General features: G+C 39.1%; 2 protein-coding genes across 2 annotated transcripts; both read left to right on the top strand.

Moving 5' to 3' along the window:
* The first annotated feature begins 656 nt into the window (after nt 1–656).
* LOC104094211 (uncharacterized) lies at nt 657–1,608 on the top strand. Its single transcript, XM_009600090.2, has 2 exons — nt 657–1,295; nt 1,387–1,608. Exons 1-2 carry the CDS (start codon nt 657–659, stop codon nt 1,606–1,608), a joined length of 861 nt encoding a protein of 286 aa, XP_009598385.2.
* Nucleotides 1,609–1,788: 180 nt separating this feature from the next.
* On the top strand, nt 1,789–2,577 carry LOC104094210 (uncharacterized). Its single transcript, XM_009600089.4, has one exon. It carries the CDS (start codon nt 1,789–1,791, stop codon nt 2,575–2,577), a length of 789 nt encoding a protein of 262 aa, XP_009598384.3.
* Nucleotides 2,578–18,046: the final 15,469 nt, after the last annotated feature.

Here is an 18,046-nt window from a genome sequence, read left to right as displayed (position 1 = left end):
ATAGGTATTTGAAGATTATTTGCTAATGCTATTTGAAATATTGTTTCAGTGAAGTGGATAATTTAAAACCAAGTTGTATTTAGATTTCGAGGATACCTTTCACAAATTGGTAAGTGTTCCTTCTATCTTTAAGATAATAATAATAAAAATATAGTTATGAGTTATGACTTATAATAAAATATAGTGGTGTGATTCCCCTATTAGAAATATTATATTTGCTTTTGTTCGTGATAGAAAGGGTGTGATTCCCCTATTAAAATATTATTTTGCTTGGCATTGTTGCTTTGTAGGAAGTTTTGTTGATGTGAATTGAGATGGACATATTTTTGACGAGGTTTAATTCTTTTCAATCAAGTTCTAGTTTTAGAGACAATTCCTCCCATCTTGTAGAGGATTTTGATGTGAAATCACTTAATCCTGACCCTGGAGAGAGAATACACATTGATAGATATAGCTTCAGAATACGGGATGAAGTGAGAAGACACTACATCCAAAGAGGGCCTTGCCAACCAGTTTATCACAAATTTCCTAAAACTTTATTTGGAAAAAAATGCGCCAATTTAGTCCGGGTTAGTTTAAAGATTCACATTCTAGATGGTTAGAGTATAGTGTGAAGAAAGATGCCGCATTTTATTTATGTTATTATTTATTCAAAAATGATTACCTTCATAGTAGCACGGGTGACTCTTTCAAAAATCGACTTTAAGGCTTGGAATAAAGGACCCGAAAGACTTGGTCTACATGTTGGTGAAGTAAATAGCCTCCACCATAAGTGTTTCAACAAAATGCTAGACTTGTCAAATCAATCTCAATCAATTCAAGCTGCTTTTGAAAAGCAATCTGAGAAACAAAAAAGTAAATATCGAATTCATTTAAATGCCTCAATCGATGTTGTAAGGTTTCTCTTGGACTTTGGGTTGTCTTTTCGAGGTCACGATGAAAGTGAATCTTCAAAAAACAAAGGCCTTTTTATTGGGCTTTTGGAGTGTCTTGGAAATAGGCTTCCAGATGTAGATAGAGTTATATTAAAACATGCTCCAAAAAATGATATGATGACTTCGCCAAATATTCAAAAGGATATTGTGAGTGCTTGTGCACAAGAGACTGTGAAAGCTATAAATGATGACCTAAATGGAGATTATTTTGGGATATTAGTTGATGAGTCCAAGGACATTTCACACCATGAACAAATGGCCCTTGCTTTGTGGTATGTTGACAAAAAAGGCCAAGTGAACGAGCCATTTATTGGTCTTGTTCGTGTTAGTGATACATCTGCAAAGTCGTTGAAAGAAGTAGTACTTTCTTTGCTAATGAAACACTCATTAAGTCCATCCAAAATACGTGGACAAGGCATATTTCGTTCATTGTTTTGCTCATCAATTACAGTTGATGCTTGTAGCTGTTGCTAAAAAATACAAAGAGGTGGAGACTTTCTTTGCTATTGTTACTAACGTGTTGAATGTGATTAGAGTTTCTTTTAAGCGTAGAGACCAACTTCGGGAATATCAAGCAAAATTGTTGGAGAAATTGCTAGAGAGTGGTGAAGTTCAAAGTGGGAAAGGATTAAATCAAGAACGAGGGCTTCAAAGTCCAGGTGACACTCGATAGGGATCACATTGTAAAACGTTGGATAACTTTGTTATTTTATTTTCTTCTATTGTTCATGTGCTTGGGGTGATTGAATGTGAATGTGATGTCAATGATAGGTTGCAAGCAAAAATTTTTTCGAGTAAAATTAAAGCATCTGAATTTATTTTCTTGCTTCACTTAATGTTGAAAGTGTTGATAATGTCAAACGAGTTGAGCAAAGCTTTACAGAAGAAAGAGCAAGATATTGTCAATGCCATGGTATTTCTTAATATCACGAACGAAAGGTTGCAAGAAATAAGAGATGAAGGATGGGAACCATTGATGGATGAAGTATCTTCATTTTGTGCAAAACATGATATTTTGGTGCCCAATATGGAAGAATTCTATATTCGTGGAAAGTCGAAATGTAGGCCTTCTAGTGTTACTTATGCACATCACTTACGTGTTGAGATTTTTTATGCAGTGATTGATTTGCAACTTCTGGAGCTTAATAGTCATTTTGATGTTGTGAGTAGTAACTTGCTTCTTGGTATGGCTAGCTTGAATCCGGCTAATTTATTTGCTAATTTTGATAAGGAAAGAATAATGACATTGGCCAAGCATTATCCCAATGAGTTTGGTGAATTGAAGTTTCGAGATCTTAGTCGCCAACTTGACACTTTCATATGGCACATGGAACATGGTGACCCTAGGTTCTCTGATTTGAAAGGAATTGGTGATTTGGCAAAAGCATTGGTTGAGGCAAATCTTGTGGAGACTTATTCACTTGTTTATTTGCTTGTGAAGTTGACTTTAATTTTACATGTCGCAACTGCAATGGTAGAAAGAGCATTCTCATCCATGAAGTACATCAAAGATGAATTGCGTAGTAGTATTAGTGATGCATTTTTAAATGATTGTTTAGTTTGTTACTTTGAGAAGGAAGTATTTGTAAATATAAGCAATGATGCTATTATTGACCGTTTTCAAAATATGAAAGCGCGTTGAGTTCAACTATGAGTGGAAAATGTACTTTTGTTATATTAGTATCAAGTTAATGGTATTTGATAATATTGATGTTTTTATTTTGATGATAAATTATCATAGTCATTTCAAAGAGTTGCACCCAAACGTTATCGCTGGTGATTGGGATTCTAAATTTAATGGTGCCCCCATTATGCTTAAATCCTGGGTCCGCCTCTGCCTTCTGCATGAGCCCGGGCTACAGGACCCGGACTGCCTAAAATTTTGTGAGAGCATCAAAAATGAGCTAAGGAACAATAGTCACCGCCTCGCCATGTCCGTTCCTCGTTTATTCGCATTTTAGGGCCATAAAATTAGAATTTCGCCTAATTCTCAGATTTTCGTGTGTTATAGCCCACACCTTCTGTATGGGCATGGCCACCATATCAGGACTGCCTAAAATTTTTCGTACCATCAAAAATGACCTAAGAAAAAATAGTCACCGCCTCGCCAAGACCGTTCCTCATATTTTGGCGTTTTAGGGCCATAAAATCGGAATTTCGCCCGATTTTTAAATTTTTATGTGCTATAGTCTACGCCTTCAGCATGGGCCCGGTCCGCCACACCCTGACCGTCTAAAATTCTGTCGGACCATAAAAATGACCTAAGGAACAATAGTCATCACCTCGCCATGAGGAACGGTCATGGCGATGCAGTGACTATTGTTCCTTAGGTCATTTTTATGGTCCCAAAAACTTTTAGGTAGTCGGGGTCGGTGGCCCAGGCCCATGCAGAAGTCGTGGGGAATAGCACATAAAAATCTAGGAATCAGGCAGAATTCCAGTTTTATGGCCCTAAAACTCCAAAAAATGAGGAACAACCACGAAGAGGCAGTGACTATTATTCCTAAGGTAGTTTTTGATGGTGCGGAAAAATTTTAGAAGGTCCGGGTCGGTGGCCCGGTTTCCTGTAGAAAGAGTGGGCGATATCGCACTAAAATTTGAGAATCGGGCGGAATTCTAATGTTATGGTCCTAAAATACCAAAAAATGAGGAACGGTAATGGAGAGGCGCTGACTATTGTTCCTTAGGCTATTATTTATGGTGCGACATAATTTTAGGTGGTCCGGGTCCAGTGGCCCGGGCCCATGCAGAAGGCGTGGGCTATAGCACACGAAAATCTGACAATCAGGTTGAATTCCAATTTATGTCCCTAAAACGCCAAAAAATGAGGAACGGTCATGGCGAGGTGTTTACTATTGTTCCTCAAGTCGTTTTTATGGTCCGAAAGAATTTTAGGCGGTCCGGGTCCGGTCGCCCTGGCCCATGCAGAAGGCGTGAGCTATAACACACGAAAACTTGGGAATCGGGCAAAATTCCAGTTTTATGGCCCTAAAATATCAAAAAATGAGAAACGGTCATGGAGAGGCGAAAACTATTTTTCCTTTGCTCGTTTTTGATGGTTTGGAAAAATTTTAGGCGGTCCGAGTTCGGTGGCCCAAGCCCATGCAGTAGGCGTGGGCTATAGCACACGAAAATATGGGATTCAGGCAAATTTCCAGTTTTATGGCCCTAAAACGCCAAAGGACGAGAAATAGTCATGGCATGGCCGTGACTATTGCTTCTCGGGTTGTTTTTTATGGTTTGACAAAATTTTAGGTTGTCCGAGTCTGGTAGCCTTGGCCCATGCAGAAGGCGTGGGCTATAGCACACGAAAAACTGGGAATTTGGCTAAATTCCAATTTTATGGCCCTAAAACGCCAAAAAATGAGGAACGTTCATGGCGAGGTAGTGACTATTGTACCTTAGGTCGTTGTTGATGGTCCCAAAAATGTTTAGGCGGTAGGGGTCTGGTGGCTTGGGCCCATGCAGAAGGCATGGGATATAGCATACGAAAATGTGAAAATCTGGCAGAATTCTAGTTTTATGGCCCTAAAATGTCAAACAACGAGGAACGGTCATGGAGAGGTGGTGACTAATGTTCCTAAGATAGTATTTAATGGTGCAAAAAAATTTTAGAAGGTCCGGGTCGGTGGCCCGGGCTCCTGTAGAAAGAGTGGGCGATATCGCACTAAAATTTGGGAAATTGGCGGAATTCTAATTTTATGGCCATAAAATACCAAAAAATGAGGAACGGTAATGGAGAGGCGTTGGCTATTGTTCCTTAGGTCATTTTTTATAGTGCAACAAAATTTTAGGCGGTCCAGGTTAAGTGGTCCGGGCCCATGCAGAAGGTGTGATTTTAGCACACGAAAATCTGACAATCGGGCAGAATTTCAATTTTTTGGCCCTAAAACGCTAAAACACGAGGAACGGTCATGGAGAGATGGTGAATATAGTTTCTTAGTTTGTTTTCTATTGTTTGGAAAAATTTTAGGCGGTCCGGGTCAGGTGGCCCGGGCCCATGCTGAAGGCGTGGGTTATTAGCAAACGAAATTTGGAAATTGGTTGAAATTCTAATTTTATGGCACTAAAACGCCAAAACTTGAGGAACGGTCATGGCGAGGTGGTGACTATTGTTCCTTAGGCTATTTTTGATGGTACGAAAAACCTTTAGGTGGTGGTCCAGGCCCATGCCGAAGGCGTGCGCTATATCACACAAAAATTTGGGAATCTAGCGAAATTCCAGTTTTACGGCCCTAAATGCCAAAGGACGAGGAACGGTCATGGCGAGACAGTGACTATTATTCCATAGGTCATTTTTTATGGTCCGAAAAAAATTTAGGCGGTGGTCCGGACCCATGCCTCAGGCATGGGCTATAGAACACGAAAATCTATAAATTGGGCGGACTTCTAGTTTTATGGCCCTAAAACGCGAAAATATGAGGAACGGTCATGACGAGACGATGATCATTGTTCCTTAGGTCGTTTTTGATAGTTCGGCAAAATTTTAGGCGGTCAGGGTCCGTTCCCTTGGGCTCCTGCAGAAGATGTGGGCTATAGCACATGAAAATTTGACAATCGGGCGAAATTCGTGATTTATGATACTAAAACGCCAAAAAAGAGGAACAATCACGGAGAGGCAGTGACTATTATTCCTAAGGTGGATTTTGATGGTCCGACAAAATTTTAGGCGGTCCGGGTCTGGTGGCTTAGTCTCATGTAGAAGGCGTGGGTGATAGCGTACGAAAATATGGGAATCAGGTGGAATTCTAGTTTTATGACCATAAAACGCTAAAAAATGAGAAACGGTCATAGAGAGGCGGAAACTATTGTTCTGTAGGTTATTTTTGATGGTTTGACAAAATTTTAGGCGGTCCGGATCCAGTGGCCCGGTCCCAAACAAAAAGCGTGGGCTATAGCACCTGAAAAATCGGGAATCGGGCAGAATTCCAGTTTTATGACCCTAAAATGCAAATAAACGAGGAACGATCATGGAGAGGTGGTGACCATTGTTCTTTAGGTCATTTTCGTTGGTCTGGCAAAATTTTAAGCGGTCCGGGTCTGGTGTCCTAGGTCCAGTATCCCGGGCTCATGCAGAAGGCGTGGGCTATAGCATACAAAAATCTGGAAATCGGGCGGAATTCCAGTTTTGTGACCCTAAAATGTTAAAAATGAGGAACGGTCATGGAGAGGAGGTCACTATTATTTCTTAGGTCGTTTTTGATGGTCTAGAAAAATTTTAGGCAGTCCTGGTCCGGTGGCTCGGGCACATGCAGAAGGTGTGGGCTATAGCAAACGAAAATATGGGAGTCGGGAGAAATTTCAGTTTTATGGCCCTAAAACGCTGTTTTAAAAGGCGATCCTGGGGCGAGGCGTACCAAAAACGCCCCGGGGCAATGGCGTGGGGCGAAAGTCTCAAGAGGCGTATGCCCAGCAATTTGGGGCGTACGCCCGGGCGTTCGAGGCGCATTTTTTTTAGTGAGGAGTAAGCCCAAGAGACTTTTTCAAATTAAAACAAAATTTGTTGAATTAGTCTTTCATATAATACCCAAATTCTCAAAAGTCAGTTTGGTAATTACTCAAAAGGTTTAAAAAGGAACTCAAAAGTATTAAATTTAAAAGTCAAGACCCTTTTTATTGATTTAAGCCCTAATTCATGCTTTTCCCAATTTTTTATCTTGTCTGCTAATATCTTCCAAAAGCAACCAATATTTAATTTTTTTTACAAATACAAAGAGAACTACATTCTTCTTCATAACAGCAAATTCAAAGTTCAAATTGCAGGTTAATCATCTTTTTTGTTCCTCCATATAGAAAACTTTATTATTTTAGACTCAAATTACTTGTGCTTGTAAGTAGCGTATAATAGATTATTTTGATTAGTTTTTTGTGGGGATGGAGCACACATATATATAATTTTCTTTAATTTTATGCAATTTTACCTGTTTATAAATATTTACGGTCATTATATTATTTTATAAAATATTAAAAATTAAATAACTATGGGGCTTACGCCCTGCTGAGGCATATATAAAACGTCTCGCCTTACGCTCACGCCTTTTAAAACACTGCCCTAAAATGCCAAAAAATGAGTAACGGTAATGGCGAGGCGTTGACTATTGTTCCTAAAGTTTTTTTTTATGGTCCGACAAAATTTTAAGCGGTTCAGGTCCGGTGGCCCGGGCCCATACAAAAATTTGGGAATCTGGCAGAATTCCGATTTTATGGCCCTAAAACACCAAAAAACGAGGAACAGTGATGGAGAGGAGATGACTATTGTTCCTTAGGTCATTTCTAATAGTCCGACAAGAATTTTAGGCGGTCCGGGTCCGGTGGCCCGACCCTATGTCGGAGGCATGGGTTATAGCACACTAAAATTTGGGAATCGGGCGGAATTTCAGATTTATAGCCCTAAAACACCACAAAACGAGAAACAGTCATGGCAAGACGGTGACTAATGTTCCTTAGGTCATTTGTCATGGCGAGATGGTGACTAAGTGTGGGCTATAGCACACAAAATCTTAGAATCGAGCGAAATTCCAGTTTTATGGTCCTAAAGCGCCAAAAGATAAGAAACAGTCATGGGGTGGAGATGACTATCGTTCCTTAGGTCATTTTTATGGAACGACAAAAGTTAAGATTGTCCGGGTCAAGTCGGACCCATGCAGAAGGCGTGAGCTAAAGCACACGAAGATCTGAATCAAGAGAAATTTCAATTTTCTGGCCCTAAAATGCCAAAAAATGAGGAACGGTCATGGCGAGGCGGTGACTATTGGTTATCAAGTCGTTTTATATGGTCCGAAAAAATTTTAGGTGGTCTGGGTCCGGTGGCCGGGCCCATGCAGAAGGCGTGGGCTATAGAACACGATAATCTAGGAATTAGGTGGAATTCCAGTTTTTTAGCCCTAAACACAAAAAAAAAGGAATGGTCATGGAGAGGTGGTGAATATTGTTACTTAGCTCGTTACTTATGGTATGTCAAATTTAGGTGGTTCGAGTCCAGTGGCGCCCGTGCAAAAGACGTGGGGTATGGCACAAGAAAAACTGAAATCGGGCGGAATTCTAATTTTATGGCGCTAAAATACTAAAAATGAGGAATTGTCATGGAGAGACGATGACTATTGTTATTTAGGTCATTTTTGGCGGTCGAGATCCAGTGGCCCGAGCCCATGAAAAAGGCATGGGCTATAGCACACGAAAATCTGGGAATCGGGCGAAATTCCAATTTTATGGCCCTAAACCGCCAAAACATGAGGAACGGTCATGGCGAGATAATGAATATTATACCTCGGGTCATTTTTTATGGTTCGGCAAAATTTTAGGTGATCCAGGTTTGTGGCCTAGGCCCATGCAGAAGGCATGGGCTATGCATACGAAAATCTGGGAATTAGGTGGAGTTCCAATTTTATGGCCCTAAAAACCAAAAAAATGAGAAATAGTCATAGCGAGGCGGTGAATATTGTTCCTTAGGTCATTTTTTATGATCCAAATTTTTTTTAGGTATTCCAGGTCCAACGGCCCAGGCCCATGCAAAAGGCGTGGCTATAGCACATGAAAAACTGAAACCGGGCGGAATTCCAGTTTTATGCCCATAAAATGCCAAAAAATAAAGAACGGTCATGGTGAGGCGGTGACAATTATACCTTAGGTCGTATTTTATGGTACTGCAAAATTTTATGCGGTCCGGGTCCAGTGGCCCGAGCCCATGCAGAAGGCATGAGCTATAGCACACGAAAATCTGGGAATCGGGCGAAATTCTAGTTTTATGGCCCTAAAATGCCAAAACATGAGGAACGGTCATGGAGAGACGGTGAATATTATTTCTCGGGTCATTTATTTATGGTCCGACAAAATTTTAGGCGGTCCAGATCCAGTGGCCTAGGCCTATGCAGAAGGTGTGGGCTATAGCACACGAAAATTTGGGAATTAGGAGGAATTCCAATTTTATTGCCCTAAAAGTCAAAACCTGAGGAAAGTCATGGCGAGGCAGTGAATATTGTTCCATAGGTCATTTCTTATGATCCGGAAAAATTTTAGGTGGTCCATATCTAGCGGCCCGGGCCCATGCAAAAGAAGTGGGCTATAACACACGAAAAATTAAAACTAGATGGAATTCCAGTTTTATGCCCAGAAAATGCCAAAAAATGAAGAATGGTCATGGTGAGGCGATGAATATTGTTCCTTAGGTCATTTTTTACGATCCAGCAAAATTTTAGGTGATATGATGTAGAAGGCGTGGGCTATAACACACGAAAATCTGGAAATCAGGCGGAATTCCAGTTTTATGGCCCTAAAATATCAAAAATGAGGAATGGTCATAGCGAGGCAGTGAATATTGTTCCTTAGGTCATTTTTTATGGTCCAAAATTTTTTTAGCTGGTACGGGTCCGGTGTCCGACCTATGGCACACAAAAATCTGACAATCGGGCGGAATTCCAGTTTTATGGTCCTAAAACGCCAAAAATAAGGAACGGCCATGGCAAGGCGGTAACTATTGTTCCTTAGGTACTTTTTTGATGGTCTGTAAAAATTTTAGGCAGTCAGGGTCCGGTGGACCGGGCCCAGGTTGAAGGCATGGGCTATAGCATATGAAAATATGAGAATCGGGTTGAATTTCAGTTTTATGGCCATAAATCGCCAAAAAAGAGGAACGGTCACGGTGAGGCGTTGTCTATTGTTCCTCAGGTCATTTCTATGGTCCAAAATTTTTTTGAGGCTGTCCGGGTCCAGTGGACCGGGCCCATGTCGAAGGCGTAGGCTATAACAGAAGAAAACTTAGGAATCAAGCGGAATTTCAGTTTTATGGCCCTAAAACACCAAAATATGAGGAACAGTCGTGGAGAAGAGGTGACTATTGTTACTTAGGCCTTTTCTGATGGTCCAGCAAATTTTTAGGTGGTCTGGTGGTCCGGGCCCATGCCAAAGGCGTGGGCTATAGCACACGAAAATCTGGGAATCAGGAAGAATTTCTATTTTATGGCCCTAAAACGTCAAAAAATCAGGAACAATCATGGAGAGGTGGTGACTATTTTTTCATTGGTCATTTTCGATGGTCCGGCAAAATTTTAGGCGGTCCAGGTCCGGTGGCCCTAGCTCATGCAGAAGGTGTGGGCTATAGCTGTTACACCACATGTTTTTGTACGTGAGAGTACGTCGTAATTTAATTAAAGTAAGCTCAAATATTTAAGATCATGAATAACTAGTACCAAGAGGGTTGAAAAGCTTAGAAGCTAAACGAATTGAAGAAAATAAGTTTCGTCGAAAGTCGACAAGTTTGAAATGTTATAACATGTACTTTTCTGGTGAGACTAGGGTGCTTAACATGATAAGTAGGTTATGTTATGATTTATTTTTGTCGTATGATAGTCGTGTGTTACGTTTTGAAGTCAAGCGAGTTTTGGAACAAATGTTGGCAAAGGTCATCACAAGTTACATTCATAATGTGCTCAAGATTAGGTCAAATGTAGCTGAGCTTTTCTCCCAATATACTTGGAATTAAGGGATGATCCAAATACCATATTGAAGGTCTACGAGCCTAGTGTTTAACACATTAAACCGTTTGGCAATACGACATCAGAGTAGAGACATATTCGCATTTTTGTGAGACTGCGCAAGCAGCTCCCATGGGACCCACATAGGCAGTGGGTGATTCTCCAACCTTTAAGGATCGGGGTCAGTTTTCGACCAAACCAGACCCTATACTCTCCTAAAACACTCTCAAAGCAGTCTCCATGATTCTAGAGTGAAAACCAAAGATAAAAACGTGAATTCAACGCTAGAAATCTCGTGGTGCTTCCTAGATCATAGTTCTTCATCTTGTGGCTGTTTTGGAGGATTCTTCAAAGTGATGTAACCTCAGATTTCGTATTTTTCTTGTTGATTAAGGTAATAATCAGTCCCTAACTCATATATATTAGAGTTTCAAGGAGAAATACAAGTGTTTATACACCAACTTGAACACAAAAGTTGATTCAAGAAGAAGATACAACTCCTATAGTGTTGTGGTGTGATTGAGGGTTGTTGTGAGCTACACCAGCTGGGTATTTCAAGTTGTATCTACTTCCTAAGGTAATTAAATCATGTTCTTGGTTGTGCTTAAGGTTAATCATGTGTTGATTGAATTGTTTGAGTGAAAATCTACAAGATAGTAATTGACATGGCATAAAGAATCGTTATCTTTTTTTGTGGGTTGTGTTGAGGCTATATAAATAGTTTGTTGTGTCTGGAAATTATTATAAATAGTTTGATTATATTTTGGCTGCTGTTGTTAGCTTATCCATGGTCTAATTCAGTTGATTGAAGAAAATAACATGAAAAACAAGAGGTTGACGATAAAGGTTAAGGTACTAGGCGTGTGGACTGTTTTTGAAGATTATTCTTATGATATTTTGGGCTGAAAATGATATGGTAAGCATAAGTATGATGTTATAGATGTTGTAGGCATATTTATGGAAAAGGAATTGGATTAAATTATATTTTGTTAATTATAAATCGAGCTTGCAGCTCAAAATGGTTGTTGAACTAATCAGAGAGCTTATTGTGAATTATATTTTTGCCTTTTGGGATGTTTGTTGACTTTTAGTAACTTATGGGATGTAGTATAAATAGGGGAAGTGCTATCCATTTTCTTGTAAAATATTGGTTTTGAAATATGAGAGTTACAACGCTTATATGATGACGACGAAGTCGGTTTACTCATTATAGATGTAAGAAGATCATATTAAGCTTGGTTGACGATTGGAGAGAAGATTGCAAAGGTATGTTAAGCCGCTTTCTTCTTTCTTTTGGCATGATCGAAAGTGAAATGAACGTAAACGATATGTTATTTCATAGCGGATCTACTCCTAGCAACTAAGGCTGTCCATATTGTTCTTTCCTAATAAAGTTTTTCTAAGCAAGTCTGTATGATCCTTGAATCCTATTGAGGTTCATATTGATGGTATGGATGTCTATAATGTTAATCGAAGGTACAACGACTTTACGTCACTTCGAAAGGTTGAGAATGTGATTCCATGAGTCTAGCATGCATTATATATATGTATTTATTTTACTTTATCGAGTCGCATTGCAGTCGGTCGGGTACGACACTTATTGTCCAACCACTGATGAGTTGGGTTTTACCGAGCTCCACGTGGCCATGTATGATTCTACCGAGCCTTATGATGACCATGTACGTTTTAACCGAGCCTATTACGGCCGGGTATGATATGATGATGATGATGATGCCCACAGAGGCATATGTTTTTACAAGTTTATCTATATATATATATATATATATATATATATATATATATATATATATCATGCATTTCATGTCATTAGTCCTCAGAGGCACTCAGATGTTACATGTTGTATTTTCTCTATATCTCTTTACATTACTATTCTTATTTATGCTTTCCCGCCTTACATATTCGGTACTTTATTGGTATTGACGTCCCTCTTGCCTGGGGAAGCTGCATTCCATGCCTGCAGATCTCGATAGACAGGTTGACAATCCTCCTAGTAGGCTATCAGCTCAGTGGAAGGTCTTGGTACACTCCACTTGCTCCAGAGTTGCCTATTTGGTCAATATGATTTGGACATATATTGATTGGTATGGCGGGGCCCTGTCCCTCTCTTTATGATGTTTATATACTCTTAGAGTCTTGTTGACGGATGTTATGTATATGGATATATGGATACTTGTATGGCCTTGTCGACCTATGGTTTGTGTGCACAAATGATCATGTCGGCCTTATAGGCATGTATGTCACATGTATAAGTTTGTATATCATTTTGGGTCATCCTATGTCGAGTATTCCCTTATTTTTTACTCTGGTAATCTTATGACGGCCCTTCTGGCCCATTTACCTATGATGGTATAATAAGAAAGATATGTTACATTGGTACTCTATCGAGTAAGGCACCGGGTGCCCATCACGGCTCTCCGATTTTGGTCGTGACAAACTTGGTATCAGAGTTGTTCTATCCTAGGGAGTCTACAAGCCGTGTCTAGTAGAGTCTTGTTTATGGGTGTATTGTGCATCACACTTATAAGCAGCAGGCTACCGGGCATTTATGACCGTCACTCTTTCTTCTTATGCTAGATCGTGTGATAGAGCTCTGTTGTAAGAATTCAAACTCCTAAATTCTACTTTATTCGTAATACAACGATACCTACATGCATAAATACAGTTTGTAAGAGATTGAATATGGTTGTGGAAGTTTTGAGTTAGAGGTACTCGATTTTTCATCATGCTTATGATAAGTAAATATATGGTCTTTAGTAGATTATGTGTGTACTATGGCGTGTAATCTTGTTGATAAGGAGCCCTAAGGCATGAATATATATCTACCCATATGGTTTAAAAAGTAATGAGAGTATAAGAAGGTAGATACAAGTTTCAACAAGTAAAAGAAGCAAGGTGAAGAAGGGTACGAGGTACCTAGTTAGTGAAGATTATCAGTTTTTACAATTCAGACAAAGAAATATAAGTATTCTGAGTTACCTTCAACAGTAACAGAGGTAGGTATAATTGGCCACACCCATGTCAGTTATGCCCTATGAGAGCTAACAAATATAGTTTAAGAGAATGATAGGATATCAGGATCCAGCTGGGATTAGAGTAACCCAAAATGGTGGATGGATTGTTAGCATTAGCTGACATTTCCGAAGGATATTGTAAATGTGGTAATAGTTCTCCTTGTGAGACACCTAGATGATGCACTCTAGAATAGTATAGTTAGATATGAATACTAGCATGATCATAAAATTCAGAAGATAGGCATTGGAATCCTAGAAGGGATAAATATTTACCTTAGTATGGCTCACGTCCCTAGTAAAGAGTTAATGTTAGGTTACCCGAAGAGCCGGTGGATGGAGCAAGGGGATGTAAAAGTGAAAGAATATTTTTTTGAACTTTTCAGAATAAGGTAATAGACGAAAATATTAGCAGGAAAATAAGAAGAGAGTAAATGAAGTATTACGAATAAGATGTAATAAATGGGTGATGATAATAAATCACTACATGACAGGATGATAGAGTCTATAGTCAAGCGAAAAAAGACAAGAAGTGAATGGCCTTGAGATAATAAAGAGTATAAGCCATAAAGTTATATCCACATTTCAAGAAATGAGTTGGCGACTCCAACGCGATTACTAGAAGGAAAAGTTAGACCCCCGGAGTAATAGAAATTGTCATGGGCTAGTGAACAAGATATACGGAACATGAATTACGGATCAGAAGATTTGATAATAGTCGATATCATGATAATTTCAGAGATCACATTCCGGCAATAATATAATGGACAACAGAAGAATGACGTTTAAAGGTCTTTCAGGAATACTCTTACCTGAAGCAAGCAATGTGCACAGAGTTAAGCTTAAGAGACTAAGTGTGCAAGTTACACTAGGTGTCACCCTCGTGCGAAAAAAAAATTCAGTTATACTTGGTATAGAAGGGTTACCTCAAGGTGAGTAAGATGTCAGTGAAGATGTGAAAAGACGCCAAAGATGATAAGGTAACTTTGGCATAGTAAAGTAAGAATGCGGTAAAAAGGCGAAAGGAATGGATTGCATTTATTCAAATCCCACAGATATGTTACGACTCCAGAACATTATGCAAGCACGACGTCTGGGAGAGGAAGCAAATAAGTGCGAATAACCACTTGATACATAAGGATCCAATGTAAGAGGTAAGTTAAGACAAAGGAAATAACCCAAGAGAGATTACGCAAAATATAGATATGAGAATGGACCAACGAGTAGTTAGTAGTTAATTCAGGAAGAGTTTAGTTATGGATAGACAAGAGGACACTGATAAATCAACAGATCGTGCAAGATAAACATAGTGAACCCCAAAATAGGGAACTTAGTCTTGCAGATATGACATCGTGATCCTTGAGAAATATTCAGTTAAGAGTTGGGGTAGTTAAAGGTACCGTATAAGTGTTACAAAAATAAAAGAAAGTATCACTAAGGAGACAGTCAAAATTTCAATTCAGAAGAACCCTACAACATAAGGGTGCAGAGGTAAGTAACTAAGGATAATTATAGGCGAGTAAGAACATCAAAAATTCCTTCGGGTATACAATGTAATAAGCTCGCAGCTTTATAGGAGTAAGAGGTTCTCCACTATGTACTACCCCGAAAGACTAGTTGAGGAAATAAGGAAGAAGACTTCAACCTAAGCATAGTGACCTAAATAAGAAATGGTCTTGTAACAACAATCCCACGACAACATAGTATGCACTCCATAGGCACTTAGATGTTACAAGTTGTATATTCTCTATCTCTCTTTACATTACTATTCTTATTTATACTTTCCTGCCTTACATACTCGGTACTTTATTCGTACTGACGTCCCTTTTGCATGGGGACATTGAGTTTCATGCCTGCAGGTCCTGATAGACTGGTTGACAGTCCTCCTAGTAGGCTATCAGCTCAGCGGAAGGTGTTGGTGCACTCCACTTGCTCCGGAGTTGCCTATTTGGTCAGTATGATTTGGACATGTATTGATTGGTATGTCGTGTCCCGACCTTTATGACGTTTATGTACTCTTAGAGGCTTGTAGACAGATGTCATATATATGGATACTTGTATGGCCTTTGTTGGCCTATGGTTTGAGTGTACAAATAATCATGTCGGCCTTATAGGCCCGTATGTCATATGTATAAGTTTGTATATCATGTTGGGTTGTCCTATGTCGAGTATTCCCTTATGTTTTATTATGATAATCTCATGACGGCTCTTCTGGACTATTTAACAATGATGGTATAATAATAAAGATACGTTACGTTGGTACTCTATTGAGTAATGCACTGGGTGCCCGTCGCAACCCTCCAATGTGGGTCGTGAAAATAGCACACAAAAATATAGGAATTGGGCAGAATTCCAGTTTTATAGCTCTAAAATGTCAAAAGGGCGAGGAACGGTCATGGCGTGGTGGTGGCTATTGTTACTTAGGTCATTTTTTATGGTCCGACAAAATTTTAGGCGGTCCAAATCTAGTTTTCCGGGCCCATGCAGAAAGCGTGGGCTATAACATACAAAAATATAGGAATCAGGTGAAATTCTAGTTTTATGGCCCTAAAATGCCAAAATACGAGGAACGGTCATGGCGAGACATTGACTCTTGTTCCTTAGGTTATTTTTTATGGTTCGAAAAAAATTTAGGTTGCCCGAGTCTGGTGGCCTGGGCCAATGCAGAAGGTGCAGGCTATATAGCACACGAAAAACTAGAAATCGAGCGAAATTCTAGTTTTATGGCACTAAAACGCCAAAAAACTAGGAACAGTCATGGTGACGCGGTGACTATTGTACCTTAGGTCATTTTTGATGGTCCCATAAAATTTTAGGCATTCAAGGTCCGGTGGTCCGGGCCCATGCAGAAGGCGAGGGCACACGAAAATCTAGGAATCACGCAGAATTCCAGTTTTATGGCCCTAAAACAACAAAAAAGGAGGAACGGTCATGGCGAGGCGATGGCTAATGCTCCTTAGGTCATTTTTTGATTGTCCGATAAAATTTTAGGTGGTGCGGGTTTGGCGGCCCGGGCCTATGCAGAAGTCGTGAGTTATAACACAAAAAAATTGGGAATCGGCCAAAATTCCAATTATATGGCCCTAAAACGCCAAAAAATGAGGAACGATCATGGAGAGATGGTGAATATTGTTCCTTCGGTTGCTTTTGATGGTCTGGTAAAATTTTAGTCGTTCAGTGTCCGGTGGCCCAGGCCCATGCTGAAGGCGTGGGCTATAGCATATGAAATTTTGAGAATTGGGCGGAAGTCCAGTTTATGGAACTAAAACGCCAAAAAATAAGGAACAATCATGGCGAGGCGGTAATTATTGTTCCTTAGGTATTTTTTTATGGTCCGTCCAAATTTTAGGCAGTTCAAGTCCGGTAGCCTGATCCTATGCAGAAAGCGTGGGCTATAACACACAAAAATTTGGGAATCAGACGCGATTTCAAATTTATGGCCCTAAAACGCCAAAAACGAGGAACAGTCATTGCGAGACGGTGACTATTGTTTCTTAGGTAATTTTTGAAGGTGAGGAAAATTTGTAGGCGTTCCGGGTTAGGTGGCCCGGGCCCACGGATCCATGCAGAAGGCGTGGGCTATAGCACACGAAAATCTGGGAATCAGGTGAAATTCGAGTTTTATGGCCCTAAAACACCAACAAACGAGGAATGGTCACGGCGAGGCGGTGACTATTGTTCGTTTGTTCATTTTTCATGGTCCGATAAAATGTTAGGCGGTCCAGGTCCGGTAGCCTGGGCTCATGCAAAAGGCGTGGGCTATAACACACAAAAACTAGGAATCAATTAGGTGGAATTCCAGCTTTATTGCCCTAAAACGCCTAAAAACGAGAAATAGTCATGGCGAGGCGGTGACTATTGTTCATAGGTCACTTTTGATGGTTCAGCAAAATTTTAGGCGGTCCGAGTTCGCAAGCCTGATACCATGCAGAAAGTGTAGGCTATAGCACAAGAAAATTTGAGAATCGGGCGGAATTCTAATTTTACGACCCTAAAAAACTAAAAATTGTGGAACGGTCATGGAGAGACGGTAACTGTGAGCACCTAATTTTTGACTATATTTGAATGTTTTATCACCTTATACTATGTAAATATTTTTAAAAATTTAATATATATTGTTTTAGCTTTGTTACATTTTCTTTATATAGGGTAAGAATTATAAATAATTTAAAAGGTCAAATTATTACTATTAGTATTATTTTTAATTTTTTATCTTTATTTTTAAATAAAATAAATTTTTAAAAAACCGAAAAAATTATAAAAAAAATTAATTTTCGGATGGGAATAAAATAATAGAAAAATTAAAAGTATGGAATAAAAAGGTAAAAGTAGGTGGAATTTTTTTTTTTTAAAAAGTAAAAGAAAGCAGAAAATTTAAAAAAATAAAAGTAAAAGAATGTGAAAATTTAAAAAATGAAAAGTAAAAGAAAGTTGGAATTAAAAAATAAAAGTAAAGGTAGCTGAGTGTTTTTAAAAAAAAAAGTAAATGAAAGTAGAAATTTTAAAAAAGAAAAGTAAGATAAGAAGAAATTAAAAAAAAAGAAAAGTAAAATAAGTGGAAAATAAAAAAAGAAAAGTGAAAAAAGTGGAAAATTAAAAAATAAAAGTAAAG

Source organism: Nicotiana tomentosiformis, chromosome 5, assembly GCF_000390325.3.
Source record: "Nicotiana tomentosiformis chromosome 5, ASM39032v3, whole genome shotgun sequence".
In the NCBI taxonomy this organism is placed as follows: Eukaryota; Viridiplantae; Streptophyta; class Magnoliopsida; order Solanales; family Solanaceae; genus Nicotiana; species Nicotiana tomentosiformis.
Note: the sequence above shows the minus strand (reverse complement) of the source record. Positions and strands in the feature narration are given on the sequence as shown.